At 27.7% G+C, this 25,069-nt stretch overlaps 2 protein-coding genes across 13 annotated transcripts in view; one reads left to right on the top strand and one right to left on the bottom strand.

Annotated features, from left to right (window-relative positions):
* The first annotated feature begins 1,483 nt into the window (after nt 1-1,483).
* Nucleotides 1,484-25,069, top strand: part of LOC145180744 (uncharacterized) — a 29,384-nt gene continuing 5,798 nt past the window's right edge. The window contains exons 1-16 of one of the 5 annotated variants that reach the window (XM_090081304.1): nt 1,484-1,589; nt 2,296-2,541; nt 15,039-15,082; nt 15,241-15,372; nt 15,820-15,936; nt 16,906-17,313; nt 17,433-17,543; nt 17,624-17,746; nt 17,891-17,989; nt 18,110-18,224; nt 18,471-18,673; nt 18,804-18,941; nt 21,059-21,223; nt 21,558-21,713; nt 23,179-24,541; nt 24,640-24,822. In XM_090081304.1, coding sequence (XP_089937430.1) covers nt 1,529-1,589; nt 2,296-2,541; nt 15,039-15,082; nt 15,241-15,372; nt 15,820-15,936; nt 16,906-17,313; nt 17,433-17,543; nt 17,624-17,746; nt 17,891-17,989; nt 18,110-18,224; nt 18,471-18,673; nt 18,804-18,941; nt 21,059-21,223; nt 21,558-21,713; nt 23,179-24,541; nt 24,640-24,822 — 3,664 coding nt within the window. In that variant the 5' untranslated portion in view covers nt 1,484-1,528. Of the gene's footprint in view, nt 1,590-2,295; nt 2,542-12,931; nt 13,008-13,748; nt 14,455-15,038; nt 15,083-15,240; nt 15,373-15,819; nt 15,937-16,905; nt 17,314-17,432; nt 17,544-17,623; nt 17,747-17,890; nt 17,990-18,109; nt 18,225-18,470; nt 18,674-18,803; nt 18,942-21,058; nt 21,224-21,557; nt 21,714-23,178; nt 24,542-24,639; nt 24,823-25,069 lie in introns of those variants that run through there. The other 4 variants (XM_090081306.1, XM_090081308.1, XM_090081307.1 and 1 more) reach the window with 4 other exon arrangements.
* On the bottom strand, nt 3,034-9,422 carry LOC145201619 (histamine H2 receptor-like). Of its 8 annotated transcripts, none has more exons than XM_090081316.1 (3): nt 7,894-8,017; nt 4,147-4,610; nt 3,034-4,062 (listed from the first exon to the last, which is right to left on the bottom strand). In XM_090081316.1, exons 2-3 carry the CDS (start codon nt 4,550-4,552, stop codon nt 3,512-3,514), a joined length of 957 nt encoding a protein of 318 aa, XP_089937442.1. In that variant the 5' UTR covers nt 4,553-4,610; nt 7,894-8,017; the 3' UTR covers nt 3,034-3,511. The 8 variants fall into 8 exon arrangements, with proteins under 8 accessions (XP_089937442.1, XP_089937441.1, XP_089937437.1 ...); XM_090081315.1 differs by lacking the exon at nt 7,894-8,017 and adding an exon at nt 4,709-4,903; XM_090081311.1 differs by lacking the exon at nt 7,894-8,017 and adding an exon at nt 9,292-9,422 and having other exon boundaries at nt 3,034-4,610.

The following is a 25,069-nucleotide window of genomic DNA, read 5'->3' as shown; positions in this document are numbered from 1 at the left end:
ATGGAACTTCCTTTAAGAAATAATCAATTAGTTCAGGATTAATTTGCAATTTCTTCTTTTTTCTCTTTTAAAATATCATGCTTCATGATACCTCTTGCAGTCCTGGTGTTTTTTCAGTTGGAGAACATCAAAATCCTTCAATCTAAATAACTAAAATATAGAAATAAATAAACAACAACCATTGCTAGAAATTTCTTAAATATATATTGTTCTAAAGTGCCAGAAAAAATCTCAAAGGTTTACGTTTTCCGCCTGAAATTTTCATTAAATAAATTCTGCGTTGTATTGTAATAAATCTTATGCACTGTAACATTGATAGATGTAGATTCTTTACACTCTTATAATATATTTAAAGAAGTTTGTTTAAAAGATTAAAAATTAACGACGATAAAAGAAAAAATGATACATGTATACCTAACAGTTATTTCATCTATATTTATAATTGAAATATAAATATTATTATATATAAAACATCAATAACATAACAAATTTTTAAGATAACGTATGTTAACTGTATTATTATAAGCTTACATAGACAAAAATTGGGTTTGTTTGAACTAAATGATTCTATTCGAATCTGATTTTATCTTAAAAATTCTGTATTGCAGAATTAATTCATATTTTGTCGTTCCAAAGATGTTTCAACAAGTCGATCAGTACAAAAACTTCATGATTGGTCTGAATTTGAAAGCTGCGCGTTTTGTTTGGTTTAACAATGTTATGTGATTCAAATTGCCTCACACCATTATTCAAATTGCCCCACACCATTAGTCAAATTGCCCCACACCATTAGTCAAATCAAAAAAACTTTTATACAAACTCAGGATTAGTTAACCGAAATTCATCTTAATTGACTGAGTCACATAATTTTTTAAAAACTTTTTCAAAAAATTTAAAAATTTAAAATGTATAATGTATGATCAAAAATGATGTGAAATATGCACTTTAAAAAATACAATTTAAAAAAAAAGGTCTAACTTTTTTGTTATTTCATATGTTTAAAACAAATGAGAAATGCCCCATCTACCCCAAAGATATTTCAGTCCTATATATATGTGTGTGCTTGTGCGCCCGTGTTTACGCACACACATAATATAAATTGCTTATTTATTGTTTGAAATTTTAATCTGAATAAAAAAATTTGTTTACTAAAAGATTTAAAATTTCCTTTAATCAGCTAAATATTCTTGCTTATGAGGAGTTGAGTTGCTGTCATAAATCTAAAGAGTTTGGTAATAATAGGAGTTTAGCAAAAGAGCTAAACATGAATTTGATAACAGCTTTACATTTTATATGCAGCAAATTGTTACCAATTATTTACATAATCAGTAATTATTTACATAATCAGTAAGAAAGCGATTAGATGATGAAGGGATAATCGGTCTTTTACTTAACAAAACCATTTGACGTTTTTTAACAAAAAATTTGTTTTTCGAACGCTGGGCAGTTCGAACATTCCATTTTCCGATTTTAATTAATTTTCATTTTTTATATTTTCCTCGATAGAAGGAGAATTCGTGTAATTGGAATGTTTTTTCTACCTTTTGTATTAGAGTTATCTTTTTTAAGTTTTTCATCTGCTGAAACAGGTAATGTTTTTTAATTTGGTTAACCTGTCTTTTAATTTGGTTATTAAAATTCATGGAAATTAAATCTATAAAAAAGATAAAAAGGCTCTTTTAATTTCATCTTCAGCAATCATCCATCAATAATTACTTTAGTGTAACAATATTTTACTATGCGAAATAAATTTAGGTAAAAAATAAAGTTGCGTTAAAGTTAAAAGTATCTTTTCTTATTACTATTTTCTTGCGTGATTTTTTTAATTCATATATCATAAAGTAAAAAAGTTAAAGTTTATTCTTCCAATTACCCAAACGTTCTGAAAAATTTTAAAATATTGATACGCTTTTTAATGATAAAGTTAGGTAAACGATGGGAAACTATGTGAATAGTGGAAGAATGATAGTAACAACAATGAGTCCTAATATGATTCCTAGGGGAAAAAAATACCGCTATTACAACGCAAGCGATTATAAAGCTAGTCAATAGTTTATAAAAATATTCTTTATACTCGTTTTCCTAAATGCTTAAACAATGCGGCAAAGTTTGACATGTATTCAAAGTTACATAGCCTTCATAAATTATATTTCATCACTTATTCCTGCTTCCTCCTTTATCTGCTGCGATAAGTATTTAACTACACTTTCTATTATCTGAAAAATAGAAAGTCAAATTAAATGCACTAGTTAAATTATGTTTAATAAAAATCTTTTTTTTTTTTTTAATTTAAAGTGAACCATTATCCATGTTCGTGCATAGAATGCTTTGCAAAAGATGCTTGTTCCTTGGCAGACCAAAAGGATTTGTCAATTAGTTTCATGCTGAAATTAATCTACGAACACGGTTTAGTTACGCAACATGAGGTTAACTTAACCAACAGTCGTAACAATAAAACTTTTAATAACACCTGTTTCATTTACAGGCTTACTTTAACTGCAGCCTATCTATTTGACTTTGAAGCTCCAGCAGATGTTCCAGGTATGAATTATTATTTGGTCTAGGTTTCATCATCTTATAGTTTTAGAGGAATAGCGGAAAACTAGTAATTGGATATTATATCGTCTGTTGTAAATTTATAAAAGGTTATCGTAGAAAAAATCTCATTATTAAATAAATATTGCATATAATATCTATTGCAAAAAAATTTTTTTTAAACTTGCATATTAAAATTGTAATCAGTTTAGAAATTATCTTGAAGAAATAACACTTTATATAGAAACACCAAAACAGCTGCAGTTCTACAATACCACAGCTTGAACATATGCATAACAAAGGATGATTTTGAAAAAAATCTAAAATTTTATTAAAACTACCGAAGTATTAAGTTTCAAAAAATGCAATTGTCTTAACGAAACATTTGTTTTATTCATAAAGAAAGCACGTTTCTGCTTTCTCAATTGAGCTTAATCGCATAATACGTCCAACAAACTAATTTGTTATAAAGGACTTTTTTTAAATTAATAGAAAAACTTTAAAGGGTCAACCATATTTTCTTGGTTATTACAATCAATCTGTCCAAAGAAATTTCTTCTTTTATAGTAAAAATTCTACAAAAATAACATTCTTTCATCTTGAATTCAAAAAAATATTAGAAATAGTAGTTTTTTTAAGTTGCTTTTAAATAAAGATTATTCCACAAATTTAAGTCGTAGTTCAGCACTAGAGTATCATATTTTTATCAATCGAGTGTATCAAAAACTCTTAGATAAAACCTGAAATTTTACCGTCTATAATCACACAAATGTTTATGTGATTACTCCAAATGTTTCCAAAAGTCGACAACAAGTGGAAACTTTTATTTAAATACTTACTATACACCAGTAGAGCAAATAGGCTGTGAACTATGAATGCCTAACAGCTGCTTTATTATTTGTATTTTTTCCTTCAAAGTCCACTGAGAACATATGTTCCTTTGCTTGCGGCAATTAAATGCATTTTTTTAAAAAACTCAAGATGGGGATTCTTCTATTGTTACAAATGGCTCTTGGAGGTAAGTTTCTTCAGAACATAATCGAGTTGGTTCAGGATATTTTCGAAAAGAACTAATCGATAATCTTCCTAGAATGTGGCTAGTTTTTGGACTAAAATCCTCCTCATCAACACCTTTAAATTTTGTGGCAAAAATAGCTTTCAAAGCATTCCTGAATGATCTTAGACGGATAGCGCATGCATAAGGATTAACTGCACTATTAGATGCAATAAATAAAAATTGCAAGTCACGGATCACATGTTTGAAAGTGCAGCCACAGCGATCGCAAAATTTTAAAATGTACATCATGGTTATTGCGGGAATATAGCACAACAGAAACCATAACAAAATCGTGAGAAATAACATCATTACTTTCTTATCAGCAGTTCGTACACGCTGGCTAAAAGTACGATTTATTATTTCTTGTCTTTCTCTCGAAGATTTTTGCAGTTTATTTAACAACCCATATGTTATTGCGCATATAATAAGCGCAAAAGCCACAGCGACTTGAGCAAATACGAACAAATACTCTGTAAAGTCAAAAGCGAAATAAAGCATTCCAATAACAATTGCTAAGATCCAAATTAAAATAGAAACACAAAGACAAACTTTACCGTTCAACATTTGTCTGTATTTGATTGGTAGCGTTACTGCGATGTAGCGATCGACGCACAAAGCTACGAGGTTCAAAACGCTCGCGCTGCACGAGGTGAAGTAAATAACGCGGCTCACATTAACGTGGCTATCTTTTTTTGTTCCTAATGCTTCTAAGTAATGAGTTGCAACTGATATAGGCATTGTTATTAGCCCTACAACAAGATCTGTTGCTGCCAAATTCACCAACATCAGCATATACGGGGTGCTGAGCTTCTTGTAAGGATCCTTATATACAGCGAGGACAATTAATAAATTTCCGCAAACCGTCACAATTGTCAAAACAAACGAACACGCTGCAGTGAAGTAAGAGAGTTCTGTCGGTGCCCAAACTTTAGAGCAATTTGTACTCAAAAGCTGTCGCATTTTTTATTGTTTACAAAGTTGTATGATTTGCTGAATCAAAACTTTCGTAACAATGGAACTAAATACCAAACAAAACAAAACAAAAAAAATCTAAATCATATACCATCGCAAATAAGTTAAAAACTTTTACTTCCCTTCCCTGGCTTTAAAACATACCTCATCGACTTAAAACCCTAAAACTTTCTTATGTTACCAATAGATATGACTTATTTATTTAGAATTAAACAAAGTTGATGTACAGGCGTTGAATAGAAAATAATTGAATGACTTCTTTCTCTAATGCTATGTATACTTCATACCGAAAATAAATACACGGTTGATGTTTTCAAAGCTTGCAACTCTGAAAAACTTATTTCTTTAGTAAATATCAATACAAATATATCTGATATCTAATTACATAAGAGTTTATTCAAACAGCGTCGCGTAGTTAATAGATTAATTCCAAAACGAAACAGAAGACGGTCCTAATTCAGCAGATTAGAATCTTAGTTTTCATGAAATTGATTAAAGTGAGCTGAATCCACATCCTAGCAAACAATCACTATTTTCTAGATTTGTTATTGAAAAAGTGAGTAAAAAAAATGCATATTATCGTAATCATTGTCGCACATGAACACTCTTTCCGTTAAACAAACCCAGGGTGTGTTATCTATCTTACGTATAAGACAGAACCCTCTGTTAGTGATAAAATCTCTTTTTTTAACTTCATAAAAAAGATAACGTTAAAAAAATGCAGCTAATACAAAACACAAAATCAAAAAAAAAAAAAAAAACGGCATTGTAATTCAATCCGTCAAAAGCTCGTTCAAAAAGTTTATAGGATTTTATAAACCAAAAAAGACGCTGAAGCTGTAAGATCTAAATAATGACTAGATTTCCAATTTTTTAAGCGTTACTTTAAAGATTTTCACCTTTAATATGTTCTTGAAGGAAAATGCAAAAATTTCCTCTTCATTTTCTGAAAGCCATTCTACTTAGGAAAAACCTTATTTACCAAGTATGTAGACTTATTTGTAAATGGGGTTGTTTAATCCAATTTATAAGTGTATGATAAAAGTATCAAAAGATATAAATAAATATTAGAATTAGTTTAATATTTAATTTATATTCTGCGTACAATACCAAAAAATGTATAAGAATTAAATTTAATTACAGATTAATGAAAAATTCAGTTTTAAAATTTATTTAACATTAAAAGCCCCATGGTGGATCAATTGATCCAACACGACTTAGACACTTTACCGGAGCCAAAATATTAATATTAAATTGAAAAAAATAAAATATGATTTTGTGACCCATTTTGATATTGTTTACTGAAAAATGAATAAACTACATAAAAAACGCTTTCAAAGATTCGTTTCAAGTTGCGATTAAGTTTGATCGATTTAAAACTTTAGGATTTACAGGTATATAAAAAACCTTTAGGCTTCTAAAGCTATATTTAAATAAAACCTCTAGAAGTTAAAATTCATCGTCTCATTGCAGATTATTTCAGGTTAACGCAATTGTTTTAAAAAAATTCTCACCTCCTTTTAGACAGGTGATAAATTGATTTAAGGAAAACCGAAATCTAATTTTTAACTTTATAGATGTGATGCATTATTAATTGGGAAAATAGCTGTGATTTTCCATAGCATTTTTGTAAGGCATTAAAAGTCGGTGTTAGAAATGATATATTACTTATTGTGTGGATTCTGTTGGCGACATTTTCCTTGTCCTTCCGGTAGGCCTGTCTGTCTACAGGCCAACGCCAGTTTTAATAGCTTTTAATAAATTTTTTATCACAATGCGAAAAAATCAAAAATAAAAATAACCTTAAAGAATGAAATTAAAGTACGTTTAGGTAACAGTGTTGACTGAGAAATGATAAAATACCTTATTTCAAATATCTAAAAACAATTATACTGCTTTCCTTCTACTTATGTTTAGCTGCGCTTTTTAAGCTTCCATTTTGTTATTTTCCATGTCAATAGGTAACTGTTCGGATAGCATGTGTTCTTTTTTGGTGTTCATCACTCTGTCTTTTTTAGTATATCAACAATATTGAAATCATTATCTTTAAATGATTATTTTAAAGTGTTCATTTCTTAACCCCGCGTGGAAATCGAGTATAGATCTACAAATGTAATCAAATGAAATATATAATCTGTTTATTCCGTATGAATTATAAATTGAAGCCGCTGGACACAGAATTATTTTTTTTATAATTTTTAATTATACGAATAAAAATAATTTTTTATTCGAAAAATATATATATAGACATGAATTACATTTTTGGTTATATGGCATAAAAAATGGAAAAAATCAGGCAACTTATTTACGATAACTTTTTTGTGATTTTTTCTTGGGTAATTCATGAGAACGAGGTTGAAAGTTTGAAGCATTTGAAGAAAAAAATCGAAAAGCACAATATGCGAGTATCATCCTAAATAAATGAGCAAAACATACCGCTCTAAAATCGCACGCGTTAAAATATATTATCATTTTAAAAGAGAAAAAGAATCAAAGCAAAAAGAAAAAAAAAATAGTCGAGCTTCATACCGAAAAAATAACAAATACAAATAAAAATGAAACTAAGTAAATATTAAAAACTATTGCTATAGAAATATTTTAAAACAAAATGAGTAATAACTTTTCCGTACAGAAAAAATACTAAAAGATAACTTTTTCATCTTTGTTAGGTAAGAAAACATAACCAACTTTATATAGAGAAGTTTATTGAATTAAATATATGAATGATTAATCTATATTGTGCAACGAAAGGCTGTTCGTTTAATGTTCTTTCTCCACTCCCCCCACCCCCCCAATGATATGTGGTGATAACTCACATTTTCTTGGCAAAAGATTTTGAACATTATAATAACATACGTAGTGTACTTTTACCTAATAAAGGCCATTTTCAGGCGCCTTGTTTTGTCTACCGTCGATCGGTGTTGAATGACGTTACATTTTAAAAACTCCTTTAAGTGGGTGTGTTTTAAAAGCATAACATCCGATAAATGTCTTAATTGTTCAAATATTTAAGGAATTATTTACGATAATTATTTAATTGTTCGAATATTTTAAGAACTATTACTCTTTGCCGCCTCGATTGTTAAAAAACTAACACTATTTTTTTATCAAATGTTTTAGTTACACTTGCATGTTTTTAATTAAATTCTAATTGAAGTGATATCCTGGCAGGAAATGTACTTCTTTGTCAGTAGTTTTACGTCGTTCTCTAAGTCCAAAATCCGTTTATGCAAAACTTTTTTTTTCCCCGTTAATTTTTTTTTTTCAAATGGGATGCAAAAAGAAAAAAAATAAATTTCACAAACTATAATTCTTAAAAAATTTCTTACCTTATAAAAGTATGTAAGAACTATCTATCGATAAAAACGCTCCTAACGTAAAACCTTTTCATACTAAAATATGTACTTAATGAAACTTTACGACGATCCTCTAGAAGAAGTTTTTCAGAAAATAGTCTAATTTTGTTATCATTTTTGTAAGTAAAGTAAATAACAATGAAAAAAAAAAAGGTTGATAAAATGTTGTTAATAGTTTTGATTTAATCTCTCTCTCTTTCGATTTTCACTGTTAAGTGGTAAATAACGGACTGATTTTTAAAACCATCTTCCAAAGTTTTTTTTCCATAAAACAAATTATGCTTTTTTAATTATTACTCTTTATGTTCCATTAAAAATGTAAAAACCACTCGTTGACCAACCCTTTTATTACAATTGTCCAATAGTATGAAGCGTAGGATTATGAGACGTATCGATGTTTAAAACTCATGCCGAGCGAATTTGAATCCAGCTCACCTAAAGATCTATAGGAACTGCTTCAAAAAGAAAAGAGCTCTAAACCGTAACTTACCATTAAAAAAACAAAACAAACGGTTCACATCTTTAATTATTAAAAAAAAAAAAAACTGTTTATATTTATAATTATTCAGCATTTCAAAACTGTTGTTAAAATCTAAATTTGTAATACATAAAATAGAATTGAAATTAATAATCATTAAAGTTTTACATCTTTTAGAATAACCTAAAAAATATCTTTTTTCGTATAACAATTCGTATAATTACAAAGTTACTTTCAAACAACATCTCACCCTATTCCTTTTATTTGCCAACCAATTTTACCCGCCCCTTGAAAGAGTGTTAATACTCCACTTGCAGTAAAGCGAGATAAACGTTTAAAAAGTAACGAGGCCAGTAATAGATTTAAAAAGAAATCAAGCTAATAATAAAAATTATTTTTTGGTTTTTATCCTGTAAACAGATGCATTTTTAAATTTTGCTAAATTATGTCGAACTTCCATTGCATTTAGTTCTTCGCTACTTCTTAAAATACTTTTCACAATTTGTTTTTCTTTTAATTATTATTTTTTTCTTTTAAAGAAGCATTTCTTAACACAAAAAAGGAATAATCAGATATTTAGACATTTCATATTATGTCAAATATATTTGTCTTTGATTTCGGTTATCATATATTTTTCTGCAAATTGTTTTTTTTTATTATTATTATTTCTTTGATTGCTGTAAAGCACAAACATAATCATAGTTAATAAAAGTGTTTAATTGATTTATATATATAATTAAATTAGGTTTTTTCATTTTTCATCTAAAGTTATTTAATGCATTGTAAGCAACTTTAAAAGTATATATATGGATAATAGATAAAATAAATATTAATATAACAATGCATGTAATTCAAACTTGCTCAATACATTTTTTATAGTAAATAAAACTTACCAAATGGCAGAGATTGCTATCACGATAACCAAACTAACAGTCTTTTTCTGATTTAGTATTAGAGAAAAAAAATATGCATACACAAAACGGTGGCACAATTTCACCATCTTGAACTAATCTATCTTACACAATACGAATAATAAAAATATAACGAACGATAAAAGTAAAGTTTAATAAGACTGACCAATAATCATGCATGTGCTATCAAAAGTTTTCATATTTCAACTTTTATTAAGTTAATAACGATGTAGAACAACTTAACAACTTTAACAATAGAAGATAAAATAGGCTTTAGGTGTTCTTTTACATAAAACAGGTTTGCCCAGTTATGACTATTCGATAGATTTTTCGTTTTGTAGGACGATGAGCGTTGCCTGATGTTCAAATAACAATATTAAAAGAACTGAATAAAAATCTAAAACCATCTAACGTATTTTTTTAAATCGTTCCGGATAAATACGCTTAATGTAACACTGCGTAATGCGTAATTATTGCACTTAATAGTTCCGATTGTTTGAGAGAATTTTAATTAACACCAGCATAGTCGAAAAATTCTTGAATTTTATTCTTGGAATTCTACTGGTTTACGATTCCGTTTGGGTTAGTTTTCTTTTCATCCTCATTTGCCCATTCTCGTTAATGGGTATTCCAGGTTGCTGATATTCGTTTTCAGGTTTTCTTTGTAAACGCGCTGTTTCTATTAGCTACGCGCTAACTTGTTTCCTTCACCACTACAATAACTAAACCTTGTTTACTGCTTTTAACTGTATACATTTTCTTTAGAGTCTAGTTTCCCGCTACGTTTTAGGTGTAACACATACAGCATTTCCTTTGTTAATATTTTCTATTTGTGAAATATTTCTTATCAAAATATCTCTTAAACTTTTGCATATTTTACGACCTTTTTTGACATAATTATCGAAAGGTGATTTTTCAACCTTAATCGATGGAGATTTTTTTTTCCATGTCTCTTGATAATAACATGGACTGTATTCGTTTCTTATTTTGTTTGGATATCCAAATATAGCGAACAATTTTTCTAGATTGTTTACAGTGTTTGGAACTGCAGTAACTTTTATTACGTCAACAAATGGGTATTTAGAATATAAATTCCATATAACAAAGAAACGCTCCCTCGAAAATAATTATGCAAAGGACCCCATAGCTAGTTCAACCCAAGATTGTTGCAATAAGCTCGACATTTTGTTTGTTTCTGATTTTGATATACTTGAATTTGTTTTGTTCCCAAGATATTTTTATTATGCGAATAAATATCCGTGTTCATTATGGACAATTTGTGAAGCTCTTTTTTAAAGAGACTTTGTAATACGATTGTTTCAATTAATACAATACCCTTATGATTAGTTTAGTAGTTTTGAATTTTCCGGTGCGGGCCGAGTATTTGGTTTTCATACCATTTTGCGGACTACGATCCTTTTTTTTACAACTGCTAAACTTATATCTGCTATAGTCATTTTTTATATCTTCAAGTTATATTTAGGTGCCGCTTTTTCACTAGGAAATTTTACATAAGCTGCTACTTCATCTTTGTCTGACTTATTCGATACATCGCGTAAAATAGTTTTGTATAAATCTGGCAAAACTTGCCAAGCACATTTCACCATTTTTTAACAAAACAAATGACGTTTTTGGTTTTAAAATCAACGGTAAGCAAAACAAAAGGTAAGTGAAATCACTTCATGTGACATGAAATTGAAAGACCTTTTTTTTCAATATGCAATCTGCACTATCTTTCACAACTTTTATTATTCAGTTATCTTAGCTCATCCAGAAATTACAAAAAACACTGTGGAAGATTGGGTAGAATCTTGTGGTTTTTGAAAAAAGGCTAAATAAAGAATGGATTTTTAGTCCTATACCGCTCACTCAGGATCTAAATGGTTTTTCGATCTTCTGAGGGCTTCTTTGATTTCAAGATATTTTAACATTAAAAAACCAAAAAATATTAAGTTTTTTTTGCTGCAAATGATTCAATAAATTAATTCATATTTTATTTTCAAAAATAACGAGCTTTGTGATTGTTAAACGAATCAAACTTACGCAAGAAAAGTTACATATAGAAAGTTACATATAGAAAGTTACATATAGAAAGTTACATATAGAAGGTTACTTAGGGAAAAGGCCTTTTAAAAAGAAATATTTTCTTATCTTTTTTTAAGGTAGGTAATTAAAATTTTAAAGGATAGCTATGGATAAGTTTTAAATATAGTATTTAGATCTAATAATTTAAACTTTTTATAAAATTAGCACCTGAATATTAATTGATATGATAATGTAAGGGTCGGTGAAACGCATTCTTCGAAACGTAACTAAACTGAGTTTTAAAAATCGCAAAAAAAAAAAAAAAAATTCGCATAGTCTTTAAAATCCCCATAGAACTATTTACAAATCAAATGTTTCGTTTCAAAATAACGTTTCGATCATCCTTATAAAATAATAGCTTATCTTAATCAAAAACACAGTAATCAATGTAAGTACACTTAAGTTTTCCTTTATCTTAATTTAAGTCTATGTATATAAATCTCATTTTGCCCAATTTTTCGTATAAATAAAACTTATTTATACAAAAAATTTACTTATTACTTTAAAAATCAAAACGAAATTTTAAACTAAAACTTTAACATTTAAATTCTAAACTAAAACATTTAATGTGGGATTTAGCTTCTGATTATATAAAGTTCTAATTTAAAATTTCGTTTTGATTTTTAAAGTAATAATTTATAAAATATTAATTACCAATTAAAGAGATAAATGGTAAGCAAGTACAAGAAATGCAAGCTAAGCAGTGAAAGTTGTAAATTTTAGATGATGACGCAGAAGTTTATGAAGAAAAAATGCACCTTTTTTTAAGTAATGAAACAAATGACAAATCAGTTTTTCCAGAATACTGGTCGGAGATTCAATGAAAATATTTATAAAAGACATTTGAATGGTTGACTATTTTTAAAAACTGGCCCAGTTCGTTTCGTTCGTAAATCCGTAAACTGTTTAGTCTCAGAAAATAAAATGAAAATTAGTGACAGAGTAAATATATTGGCAATAAAAAAGAGCACGGTATAAAAAAAAACAACAAAAAACAAAGAAATTAATCAAGGAAGAAACTTTATTTTCATTAGTTATCAAAAAAAAAAAGCTTTCTTTTAAATAAGTTTCTCAACTTAGTTATAAAACATTGTTGTATCCATCCTTTAGAATTAACTGTGAATGCTATGCGTCATATTCCACCAGTTTGTCACACGAAAACCTTTTTTGAAAAGTTATGCAATTTACATTTTATTTTCTAAGAAAAATTCTGAGCCGGAAAATGTTGCAATAGCTTCTAAGGGTCTGCGTATCGTTTCATTTCCATATCGTTATCAAACCGATATGATATCGGAAAAAAAAAAGAGTTATCGGAATAATCCACACACACACACACACACACACACACACACACACACACACACACACACACACACACACACACACACACACACACACACACACACACACACACACACACACACACACACACACACACACACACACACACACACACACACACACACACACACACACACACACACACACACACACACACACACACACACACACACACACACACACACACACACACACACACACACACACACACACACACACACACACACACACACATACAGAGCATATCGAGGAGATCAAATATAAGTGAAATGGTAATAAAAAAAATATTGATAATCATTTGTCTTTTTTTTTTTCCAAGTTTGAGCATTGTTTAAAATTAAATGTTTGAAGGGTGTTCATGAAGAGTCTTTAATTAATAACAAAAAAGTTCCGAATTAAACAAAAAAATGGGCTTCAATTTTCGATTCCAGAATATTCGAAGAATATTATTGATTTCGTTTTCAGAAATTTCTCAATAAGCATTTTATATGTGATGCTTCACTTCCATTAACATTTTTTAGACTACCAATTGTATGAAAATATTACTTCCAATAGTAGTTACGACTACCAATACCAGTATTAGTAGTTGTAACTCCTATTGGAAGTAACACATGCTAACACACAATATAGTCAGTCTTCACACAATATAGTCAAGAAGACTATATTGTGTGAAGACTGACTATGTTGCATGTGTCACTGAGCTAACGCACAATATAGTCACAATATACTTCTTCTTCATGTTGTATTCTTTACAATAAATAACTTCATTTACTTAGGTGAGAGTAAAGAATTTTCAAGAAAAAAAGTTAATAGATTAAGATTTTTTTGTTAATAGTTTGTTCAAAACAAATAAAAACAATCATATCAATTATTTAAAGTATTGGTTAGATGATCTTTTAGTAAACACCATATCAAAACATTTATTACATCAAATGAAATTTACCACAAGTCAAAATAGGTCAAATAAAAAGTAATTGGTAATTAAAATACTCCCCCCCCCCCCCCTCATGTACTTTTTTAAGTATTAATATCACAAGACTAATGATTCGCTTACTAAATTGATTTTTTATTCTTCTATCAATGCTTTGAATCTAAGAGCTGTTTTGATAGGAGTTCTCTCTTGTTAGTACCGCCACACTTTATTTTGATCAACCAGCATGTTTATTAAAAGATTTAGGTAATATACACTATTTCTAGGGCCACTATGTAAGGGTGTGGATTGATTTCACCTGTATATTGTGAAAAATAATGGCAACAAAACTGCTTTTTACAGTTTTGAGATTTATTGTATGACAAATATGTTTTTACTTTTGGTACAAAACTATAAGATATAAAAGACTTATAAACTCTTTCAGTACTTCTTATTCATAGATTTCATGCACATTCTTGATCCTCCGGAAACTCCAAGTCTTCTAGTTTGTCTTTTTTCATTCTTTCTAATGATTGCTTATATCAGGAATGCCAGCCTAAAACACATCCAGGTTAATGTGTCATGTTTATTAAGTTTTGGATATTAGTTACCTTGAACTTAAAGAACATTTGCAGATTTAACTTGAAAGATTTTACTATTTATTTTACTTTTATCACATATGGCAAATTCAGCTCTGATCCAAAAGTTCCTTACCTCTGTCAAAATGCAAAAGAAAATTCAAAATAAAGTTTAATTGTAACTTGTTTTAGCAGATTTTATTGCTAAAATGACTAGTATCTTCTTTAATGGTGAGCAGTTTCATTTTTTTTTTTTTTTTATCTTTGTTCATTATCATTTTTTTTTTCTTTTTATCAACTTTCTTTATTGTCATTGACATGAAATATTTTCTGTAATTCTTCTAAGGTTTTACGAATTTAAACCAATAATTGCAACAATATTTAGAAAAAAATTACACTTAAAAGTTTGTTTTCTTAAATTTGATAAGTAAAATGAATATTAGTTGATTTACAAATTTTAATTAATTATTTTATTAAACTCAGAACATTTAAGTAGTGATAATTTTTAATCATGTTGATTGGTCTTTGAACAGATTTCAGAATGATCTTTTTCAGGTCAAGCTTTTTAGGGATTAGTTTTTGCATATTTATTTTAAACCTAATATATCAGGGTATGTTATATCAAAATTGTTATTTTTCACTACCCCAATAAGTATGGCTCATGGATCAGCTGTGCTAATCATTACTCTGCCACACTGCACCAGATTAAGTTTTTTATTTTTTTATTTAAATCATACACCTGTTTGTAATGCTACAAAAGCTAGTTGAATTAAAATAAGTTCTATTACATAAAAAGTTATACTTCAAAATTATAGATTGTAGTGATAATGGATGTTTACCATGCTATAAAAATCTCAAGGTAATGAAATTTTTTTAATTTTATTATTTATTCAGTAAATATCTTTTCTACCCTCAAATATTCTCATTTTACTGTTAGTATATCCTTTTGTTTCACTGCATGCCTATTGTAACTTTTTATCAACTATATTTGTTTAAATTATTTATATTTATTTTCAGAATATTAAATCCTGGAGGCAGCTTAATAATTCATATGCTACATGTAATCAGGAATTTGATGCTCAAATTGATACATTTGAAAGGCTCTTAAATGCCTTTAAAGAAATTCTTTTCAGAGGTGTTAAAAATCAGGTAACTATAATTTTACATTTTAAAATGATAAATTTTGAAGCTCATTCTATATTCAAAATAGGAAATCAATATTAGATCTTTTGGTAATGATTAAAGTTTTATTGAGGAATGTTTAGCCTTATAGTGAAATTAAATTTCTTAAGTAATTTTTCCTAAAACTATTCACAGAGCTGTCATAAATCATAAAAGTATAAGATCTTTTAAAGGTTTCATTATTAAAGGATTTTCTTGCCTGATATCTAAAAAGAATTCAAAATGTTAAATAAAAATATGCATGTGTGACCTCTATGGATTGAGGTGACCCTAATACATTTTTTTAAAAATACTTTGTTTTTATACCATGTCTACATAAATTTTAAAAGTCATGTATAAAAATAAATCATTTGTCAAAAACATCTTTGCATTATTAAAGTAAATGATTTGTCTTATTTTTTTTTATTTTCATAGCTTGATGCTAAAGATTTTGTATTACCAGATTGCCCTCAGCAAAGTGTGCTTTCAGTGACCAATATGATTGAAATATATTTAGAGACAATAGCTGTAGTCTTCAGATGCTCATTAGTTGTAAGTGTTAATGAAATAAATCGGTTTCAGGAGAATTTTTTAACTCTGTTTAAAATCTTTAAAAGATATTAACTGTTAAATGAAATATAAAAAATTTGTGTATTAAGTTGCATAAAGTAAGCTTCAGTATGCTTGTAAAATTACTTTCATTATCTGATTTTAGTTTAAACTTTTATTCTTTCTTAATAAAAAAGAAATACTAATTTTTTCCATTATTAGATTTTCATATTTAAATGAAAACTTTAATCTTTAAATAAAAAAATGGCCACAGCTCTGGTTTTTTTCACATAAACATTTTTGTATTGGTCTTGCAATAAGAAATTATAGTCTATCCTGTTCTTCTAAATCATTGAATTAAATGCACGTTTTATTCACAAAGAATAATGATGTTTTTTTAAATATATCTCCTTTATATCTTCTGCTGCAATATGTTATAATTGGTGGCAGTATTCTGGTTGTAGTTGCCACTTGGTAAACTCATACAAAAGAAAAAATAATAATAACAGCAAATCTCTTAACCCATAATAAGTTTATATATATATATATATATATATATATATATATATATATATATATATATATATATATATATATATATATATATATATATATTCACACACACACAATGAGTTGTGTATATAATATGGGTTAAAAATAGTATTACCATTTGTGACACATTGAAACAGACAATCTTGTGCTGGCAGTGTTGGAAATTTATTTAGTTAAAAATCTATCAATTTTTTTGTATATGTAAAAAGCGTTATAATTATTTGTGCATGCAGAGTAGTATATTGTGAGGATAAGAAAATATCTCTATTTAGGTACTATGCTAAAACAATATTATATTTCAACTTTTAACAAAGTAACTTACAATCTTATTTGTTTAATTAATTTATTTAAAATTAGAATCAATGAAAGTGCTTTAGAGATTTATTTACAACAAATTATCTTTTAATATATAATATGTAGGATGTTGATGGAGGTGGTACTATTGATCAAAATAGTCTTATCAGTTCTGGGAATGACTCAAGTGTTAGTATCATCAAGTATTGGAATGGTACTGTCAATAATGATAGTATATTCAGTTATGGAAATGTGTATAATGCAAGTCTGATTAATTTCCAAATAGAAATGAAAGAAATAGATAAAAGCACAAATGGAAGTACTTTTTTCTCTAAAAACTCTAACCTTAGTGTTAGCTTAAATTATGGCAAAGGAGTTTTGTTTGATGAACAAAGCTTTTCACAATCGACAAATAAAAACATTTCTCTGTTAAATGAATTATTGAGCCTGCGAATTGTTGTTATGTTTCAATTCACTAATGTTCTATCTACTTATAAATATGATCCATGTAATGATGTTGCATGCTCCCAAGAGGTAAGTGGGTTTGAATTTTGAAAGTGTATTTTTAATAACTAGTTTTTTAAACTAAAATTTTAACTTTCTGGTATTTAAAGTTTTTTTTTTCTATTGTATCACTTTCTGTTTACCTTTAGATAGCAAAATGCAGCATGTATTGGGATAAGTTATATGCTTTAAAATCCAAATTAATTTCCTCAATGCAGAGATACATGCTTGGCTGCAGAAACTGTGCACTTGAAAATAATGTAATAAATTATATTCAAATTATTGTTTTATTCTTTTATAATTTTCTGTTGTAATTAAAAAGCAATTCTTTTAATTTAAGAGTTTCTCAGCTGTCAATTGCTCATCTCAAGAATCTTTGCTTAAATTGATAGTTTCTGAAGAAGCCAATAGGCGTTGGTTAAAGCGTATTTTTGTTGAAGCTATTGGGTGCAATCCTGAAAATGTAAGACATTTTCTGATCCCATTTCACTGATGCCCTTAATATGACAGAAAATGTTGTTTAAATACTGTTTGATTACAAACTATATGTTTGGTATCAGTTTTATTATTGCAACTAGTTGCTTTTAGCCTCATTATCATATTTCAGTTGACATGTATTGATAGAAAAAAGCGTGATATTCCTGTTGAGATTTTTCTTCTAATTTCTCAATCAATGAAGTTGATTCTTGGTTGTGAAAATTGCAATGTGAGTATCAGTGTTTTTTTTATTTTGAAAAATATTAAATTGGCTTTTTCTTGTTAATTTTTTGAATCCTTAAAATGTTAGCTTAGATTTTAAATAAAAACAAACACAAAATTTGAATAGGAAACTTGTATTAGTGATAGTTGCCAAGTGAACTTAGCACTACCAATTACTAGCAAATACAAAGTAGTCACAGATGTTATGAAAATGATGAATTCTTGTATCATGGACTTCCAAAGTAAATTTTTAATAGCTTAATGTTTTTAAAATTGTATCTGCTTGAAACTTTCAAATTTGGAAATCTATTGTTATTTGTGTAGTCTGTTTCTGAAAAGTTATTTGAATTGTTTGATAACATTATTTAACAAAATTAAGAAAACATCTACAAAATTATTAATCCATGTTTTTTAGTGTTTTGTTAGAGTAAAAATCTACTTTTTTATTAACTTTATGTTAATTTTTTATTTTGTTTTGATTATGGTAGATGAAAACACTTCTTATTTGGAGAACAGCACATTATCTTCCATAAATATTCCAGAAAATTTGAGAATGAAAATGGGTGGCATATTAAAAAGGTTTTTTGATTTTCATATTGCTTTGAAGCTAGTAAAAATGCTTATGTCTCTTAAGGAGGTGAATAAAAATAATACAACTCAAAAATATTTTGGAGAAGAAGTAACAAAGGCTGTAAGTGATCCCCTTTTATTTTGTTTGTTAGTTTTAAAATATTACACTTTTGTTCTCTTAATATCTAGTATTTATTTTGTTTTACAACTTGTTTTGCAGGAAGTTATATATTTTATTGCTTGGCTTTTAGGAGTCAGAATGTATCTCAATTTTACAACTACAGAATCCAGCATGTTCACCATATTTATATAAAATGCAAATACTAACCTTCTTGCATGTGCTTACCAATTTATTGGAATGTGGAAATCAAGATGTATTTACATGCCAGGTATGTTAATGTTAGCTCTCTTTCTTTTAAGATAGAGTAACCTCCTTCTTTTTAGCTAAACAATAAATCTATAATATTGTTTTCATAACCTGTGTACAAATTTTGGATATTTAACAACTATTAGAGAATCAAGCAAATCTCTTCAGTGTATCAGTTGATATATAATTTGCATTAGCTTTTATGCCCTGTTTATTATGATCATGACTATTACTAAATGGAGTTGACCAGTTATTATTAATTTTGAAAAGTATATTTTGGTAGTTTTTAAAATGTTTTAACTCTTAAAGTCTAACAAGCCACAATTGTAACCTAGCTTGTTAGCCTTTGAAACTAATCAGATTCCCCATAATACTGGTTATAATAATGACCAATTCCTACCATTTTCTTTTTCTAATATTTTTAACTCTATTTTTATAATTTGTGATCCACAATCATTGATAGCAAAGAGGTTTATACTCTGCTATGGGTGTTGATGATAAAAGTATGAATATGTCAGATGCTCAACTCTATATGTAATTATCTGAGGGACAGATCATCAAGTGGTCAACAAGTAAGACCCTTTCTTTGATTTGCGGCTCTACTCCTAACAGCTAGCTGTTGTACCAGCCAACAGAAAAGTGTTGCTATAGTCAAGAAGGCACTTTGTAATATTAATCTTGGAATATTTGGCCCTAGGGCACCATCCACTCATAATAGATATATCAGAATATGTATCTCAGTACTTATTATATGAAATTTTTGTGTTTATTTATCTTTTGTTTTTCAAAATTATAAGCAATAATGAACTTGGATTCTTTGAATTGTGAAACATTTCATTTAGAGCACCAGGTGCCATGTATTACACCATTTGACTACCATTTAATATACTAAAATGTTAAATGAGATTTACAGCTGCTAAAAATTTTGATTAATTATAATAAAATTGATACAAACATTTCATATCTATCTTTTTCACACCTCATCAATCATTTGTAATGTTTGAGCCAGGAGCAAGTTGGTTTTACTTTAGATAAATGAATCAAAGTTAACATGGCTGCAATACTATTGTCATTAAAAGAAAAATTTAAGAAAATAAGCTCATTGAGCTGAAGAAATAAAACATACAAGATGATAGAGTAGTTAAAGCAAATTTTTGTTTTGAAAGTAGCTTATTCTTTTTAAGACAAAGAAGTTGATTAATTTTTTAACATTAACATTAAACTTTCCGAAACATTCAACATTTTAATTAATTTTAACACTTTAACTAATAAGTTAATGGAATTGGGTTATTCCATATAAAATGAACCAAATCTTTGCAAGGTCACCTACATGGACCACCTCAGATTTTTATGAAAGTTGTTGGGGTGGTTTATATCAATGAGATATACACCACCCCAACATATCTTATGTAGTCCTTGAGAAACAGCTAATTAAAAAAAGGGTTTTTTTCTTCATTTTTAAAGGTTAATAACTTTTGAAGAATTTGTTTGTATGGCTTCATTTTCCCAAGCTAGTAAATACTCTGGATATTCATAATCGATTGAAAATTAAGGCAAGAAATCACTAGACCCTTCTCTTTGATAAACTGATTAAAACAGAAAACAATTTGTTTTCAATTTTTTCTTTTTTACAAATGTTTTTATAAACATTAGTATATAGGATAGAAGAAGTATATAAGATAGAAGAAAGGTATACAATTTATTATACAAAATAATGATGTAGTATTCATAGTTTAATAAATAAATGACTAAAACAAATATGTAAGGACAAGACCATGATAGGCTGTAGTTCTTCTTGGTCCTGTTTGTATATTTTAATTATGCTTTAAACTAGTATGAAATAGATTGAATTTTAATATATGCTACTGCAAGTTTTATTTGGTGTATGTAAAAAATCTTTTTAGATTTATATACACCTTATAGAAAGATAAAATAACTACTGCTTTATTTACTGTTGCGTACTAAAAGTAGTTTATCTATACATATCTTTCTGGTAATTTTTATTTATAAGAATCTTATCAAAAAACAGTTACAGTGTGATACTAGACAAAAAGCATCTTTTTTTTATAAAGAAGATTTTTTAAAAGGTATATTTTTAAAATTTATCTCAGATTTTTATAAGCTCCATTTTTATCTTAGGTGGACCTTATAAATCAGCTAAACAAAAACTGTATTTTTAACAGTAAAAATGGTGATATTGTTGGTAATGATGCAAAACTTATTGATTTATCATTTGTTCTGGCTGTTATCTTTTTTCAAAGATGTTCATTTTCAAATGTTGAAAGCGATTTCTTTACATTGTTGGTAAATTGTTTTTATACATATAGAAAATTATCTCCATAGATATCAGTATATGGGTGTGTGTGTGTGTGTGTGTGTGTGTGTGTGTGTGTGTGTGTGTGTGTGTGTGTGTGTGTGTGTGTGTGTGTGTGAAGTTTAGCTTCCTAATAAACTTAAAACACTTCACTTAAAACCCCATATTGCATAAATAAGTTTCTGATACTCTTTTTCTCCTTAAGATTAAAGGTGTTATGCAATCCATCTTCACCATTTTTGCATGATAAAATGTCTTTATGTTTCTTGAATGTCTTTATGTATCATATCTGTATGTATTTATTGTTGGATTAGTTATTTTTAGATGCAATGCTCATATTACAGAATTGTTCTTGGGAAAAAAGAAAATGTTTTTGGCAGCATGGAAGGAGTTGAGTTATTATCTAAATTGCAGTTGTTAATGCCAACTTTGTTCACAACAAATAATTTGGGGAGTGAAATGGTTTATAAATTGTATCAGGTGAATTTCTTAATAAATCAATTTGTTTTCTCAATTTAAATAAATATAAAAAAATGAAAATATTGTTTAAAGAAATTATAAAAATTGGGAAACTTGCTTGCTGATACTACTTGAAAGTTTTTTATGCTAGACTAACTTTATTGGTTTAAATTACACATGATAATTTATCTAAATTGTTAAGGCTTTTTTTGTTTTTTTTTCCTCTGATTGTTTTCTAATATGGGTAGTTCCAAATATGTGAAAACTAAGCTGGAATAAAAATGTAATACAATATTTTCCATAAAAATTCACATAAGTATAAGGTTGACTTTTTACAATCTTTAGTAAAAATTCACAGAAATATACTATGGTGTGGCGTAAGAAAGTCCTAGTTTTCGATATCTTAATTTATAAGAGCGAATTAGTAATAATAAATAATGAATTCAATTTTACCCTATTTTAGATGTGAATGTATTCAAAAAAGTCTTAATTCAAGCTCTAATTTAGTTTGAGGTGATGACAAAAAGAAAGTACTGTAATTTTGCTTGGAATAAAAGAAAGTCCTTTGTTACTTTCAGTAAAAACTCACAGTACTTTGTAGACACACTCCTCTATCTTGAGTAAAATTTTAGGAAGGTTTAGAGATAATATGAAGTAATTTTTTTAAAAAAAATTGTGAACAATTTTTTATGCTTATATATTTTAATATGGGGTATTATGAACACAAATGTTAACTACATAAAGTATGCTGGAGGTGAACTATTCTAATTTATAAAAATTTAATTTTCTTGAAGATGACATGATTTGATTAAGATGTTAAATCTAAATCCAAAAATGGTGTCTATTTTTTTCCATTATGTTTTTTAGATTTTTCTCCAGATGATTTAAAGTCAAATTCAACTTCTAATGTAAAAATATTCTTTTGTAAGACATTTCTAGTGTATAAAATGAAGGTTTTTAAAAGCATTCCAATTAGTGGTTTTTATATTTTTTCTGAATATACATTTTGCAATTATATGAATAAACTAGTTTTGTGTCTTTTGATTTCCTGGTAGAAGACTAATTAAGATTTTTTAAAAATGACTAAATTTTTAGCACAAAGTATTGATGTAAAAAAAAAAGCTAGCACTATGATTTCAAAAAGTCACCATTAAACAACGTAAGTTTTTGCAAAAAACACAGTAAGAAATAAAAGCCCTATCTTAATTTGCATTACCTTTTGTAATACTGCTAATCTAAGATTATCAAAATTTAATCTTCAATTCAGCAGTTTCAAGATTGTTATAAATATATTTAATTTTCAATGCTACATTTAACAAAGGTTAATTACTGAACATAGACTTCTAAAAGAATTTATTAGATAAGATTACCATCATGATATTTAGTCTTATAATCTTTATTAGATTGTTGGTTATGTAATGTGTTTTAAATCTATTACTGATTTATTGCAAAATTTTGAAATTATTAAAAGTTTGATGTGATTTAGGTACTCAAATGCAGTGATAATTGTCCTCTAAATTATGTATTTTGCTTGGAAAAAAACAAATGTCTACAAAAATGGGAATCATGTGAAGTAAAAAGAGAAAGTATGGAAGTCTTTATTCTTCCTCAAATGTATTCAAATATGACTTTCAGTCAGACTTGGTTAGTAGACTTTCTCTCAAATGAATCAATCATTCTACTTAATCAACGCAACATCTATGAAGAGAATGGATTTTGGCAGTATAAATATGGTGATCACTGGAATGATTTATCTTCTATTCCACTCAATGCTGGAGTAAAGCTAGGCTCTAATTCTCAAGTACGCTATAAAACGTTGTCACCACAGTATGGATTACGTTTACTTTATTACATCATTGATAATAGCAAAAAGACTGTTGGAGACATAATTCTAACTTCTGATTTTAAAAATGTTAAAATTGCTGCTATGTTTATTCATCCTATAGCTTTTAATTCTAATTTTTCTGTCTTAAGCAATCTTAAAGTATACAAACTCAATGAAAATGAGTATTGGAATAAAGGAATTCTGCTAAATGAAATTGTTTATCTGCATTCCCCTTTCAACTTTAATCTTCATCCAATACCAAATGAATATACCAATAAAATTCCATCTTTTTACTTAAATTCTTTTTATCAAAATCTTGAAAAATTTGAACTTTCAAGACCAGTTGGAATAATTACAGAAAATTTTAAAGATTTCGGTCGTTTAGAAATTGAAGTCCAGACACAATATGGCCTGCAATCATTTGATTCTCAACAAAAAAAGTATTTTTCATTAGATTATAATAACTCAAAGTTAGTATTTCGCCCTAAAGAAAATTTTCATGGAACCCTTAATATATCTATTAAGTTTTGCAATTGTTTCTCTGATGACAAAACAATAGAATCAAAAATTATTACCCTAATGATTATTGTATATCCTATTAATGATTCTTCTGTGAATCCAACTCGTATGCTTTATCTTCCTCCGATTGGTTTTAATTTCACTGATGAACCTAACAATGGCTTTACAATCACACAGCTTGTCATGTTTACAAAAGCTTATAATGTTGAAAAGTTTAATAATATTGGTATTGTAGTCTTCAAATTGCCTGAAAACAAATATGGTATATGGCAGTATTTAAAAGATGATAAATGGGAAGATATTACTGTTAATAACACCTTAGATATATTTAATGTGAATTATGGCACTCTTGCAATAAAAACAGTCCTAAACCTTTTTTACCTGAACAGTTATGAAAGAATTCGCTTCAACTTGAATGGAGACATTTTATGGAAGATAAGTGATGCATACCAGTTGGCTTTTCTTGGATTTTCTTTCTGGAATAACCAAGAGAATGTTAGTACTGGTAAGTTCTCATTTATTACTTATTTATTATTTATAACATTTTTACATTCACCTATTTTTATTGATTTATTTTGGAATATTTGTGAAAAAACAAAATAGGTGTTCAAAATATACCCCTAAGCCAAATTCTACCAACCAATTATTACTCCATGCCCATACTTGGAATTCAATTGCGCCGAGGGTGTGACAATGCAACTGGTTCAATGAAACGCTATGATAAATGTGGTATCTGTGGTGGTGATGGATTTAAATGTCTTGGGTGCGACGGTATGATTAACTCTGGTAAGTCTTACGGGTATTTATTTGTTTTTTTCAATATCTGCTTTTAAAGTGTTTAAGTTTAAGTTTCTCCTATTTTTATTTTCTATATAAAATCAATGCTATCTTAAAAATGCTATCTTAAAAATGCTATCTTAGAAATGCTATCTTAAAATTCTGCTTAACTTCTTGATTTTTATTACTCTAAAATATTTCTTCCAATTGCAGTGTTTTTTTTCCACTTAATCAAATCTGTAATATATTTTAAAAG

Source organism: Hydra viridissima, unplaced genomic scaffold (genome assembly GCF_058129835.1).
Source record: "Hydra viridissima isolate aposymbiotic clone 2 unplaced genomic scaffold, HvirCarnegie_v1 scaffold_3, whole genome shotgun sequence".
In the NCBI taxonomy this organism is placed as follows: Eukaryota; Metazoa; Cnidaria; class Hydrozoa; order Anthoathecata; family Hydridae; genus Hydra; species Hydra viridissima.
This window is presented reverse-complemented; position numbering and strand designations above follow the sequence as displayed.

Coding starts and splice junctions, on each gene's coding strand:
- LOC145201619 (XM_090081311.1), bottom strand. CDS start 4,552: ATGCGACAGCTTTTGAGTACAAATTGCTCTAAAGTTTGGGCACCGACA.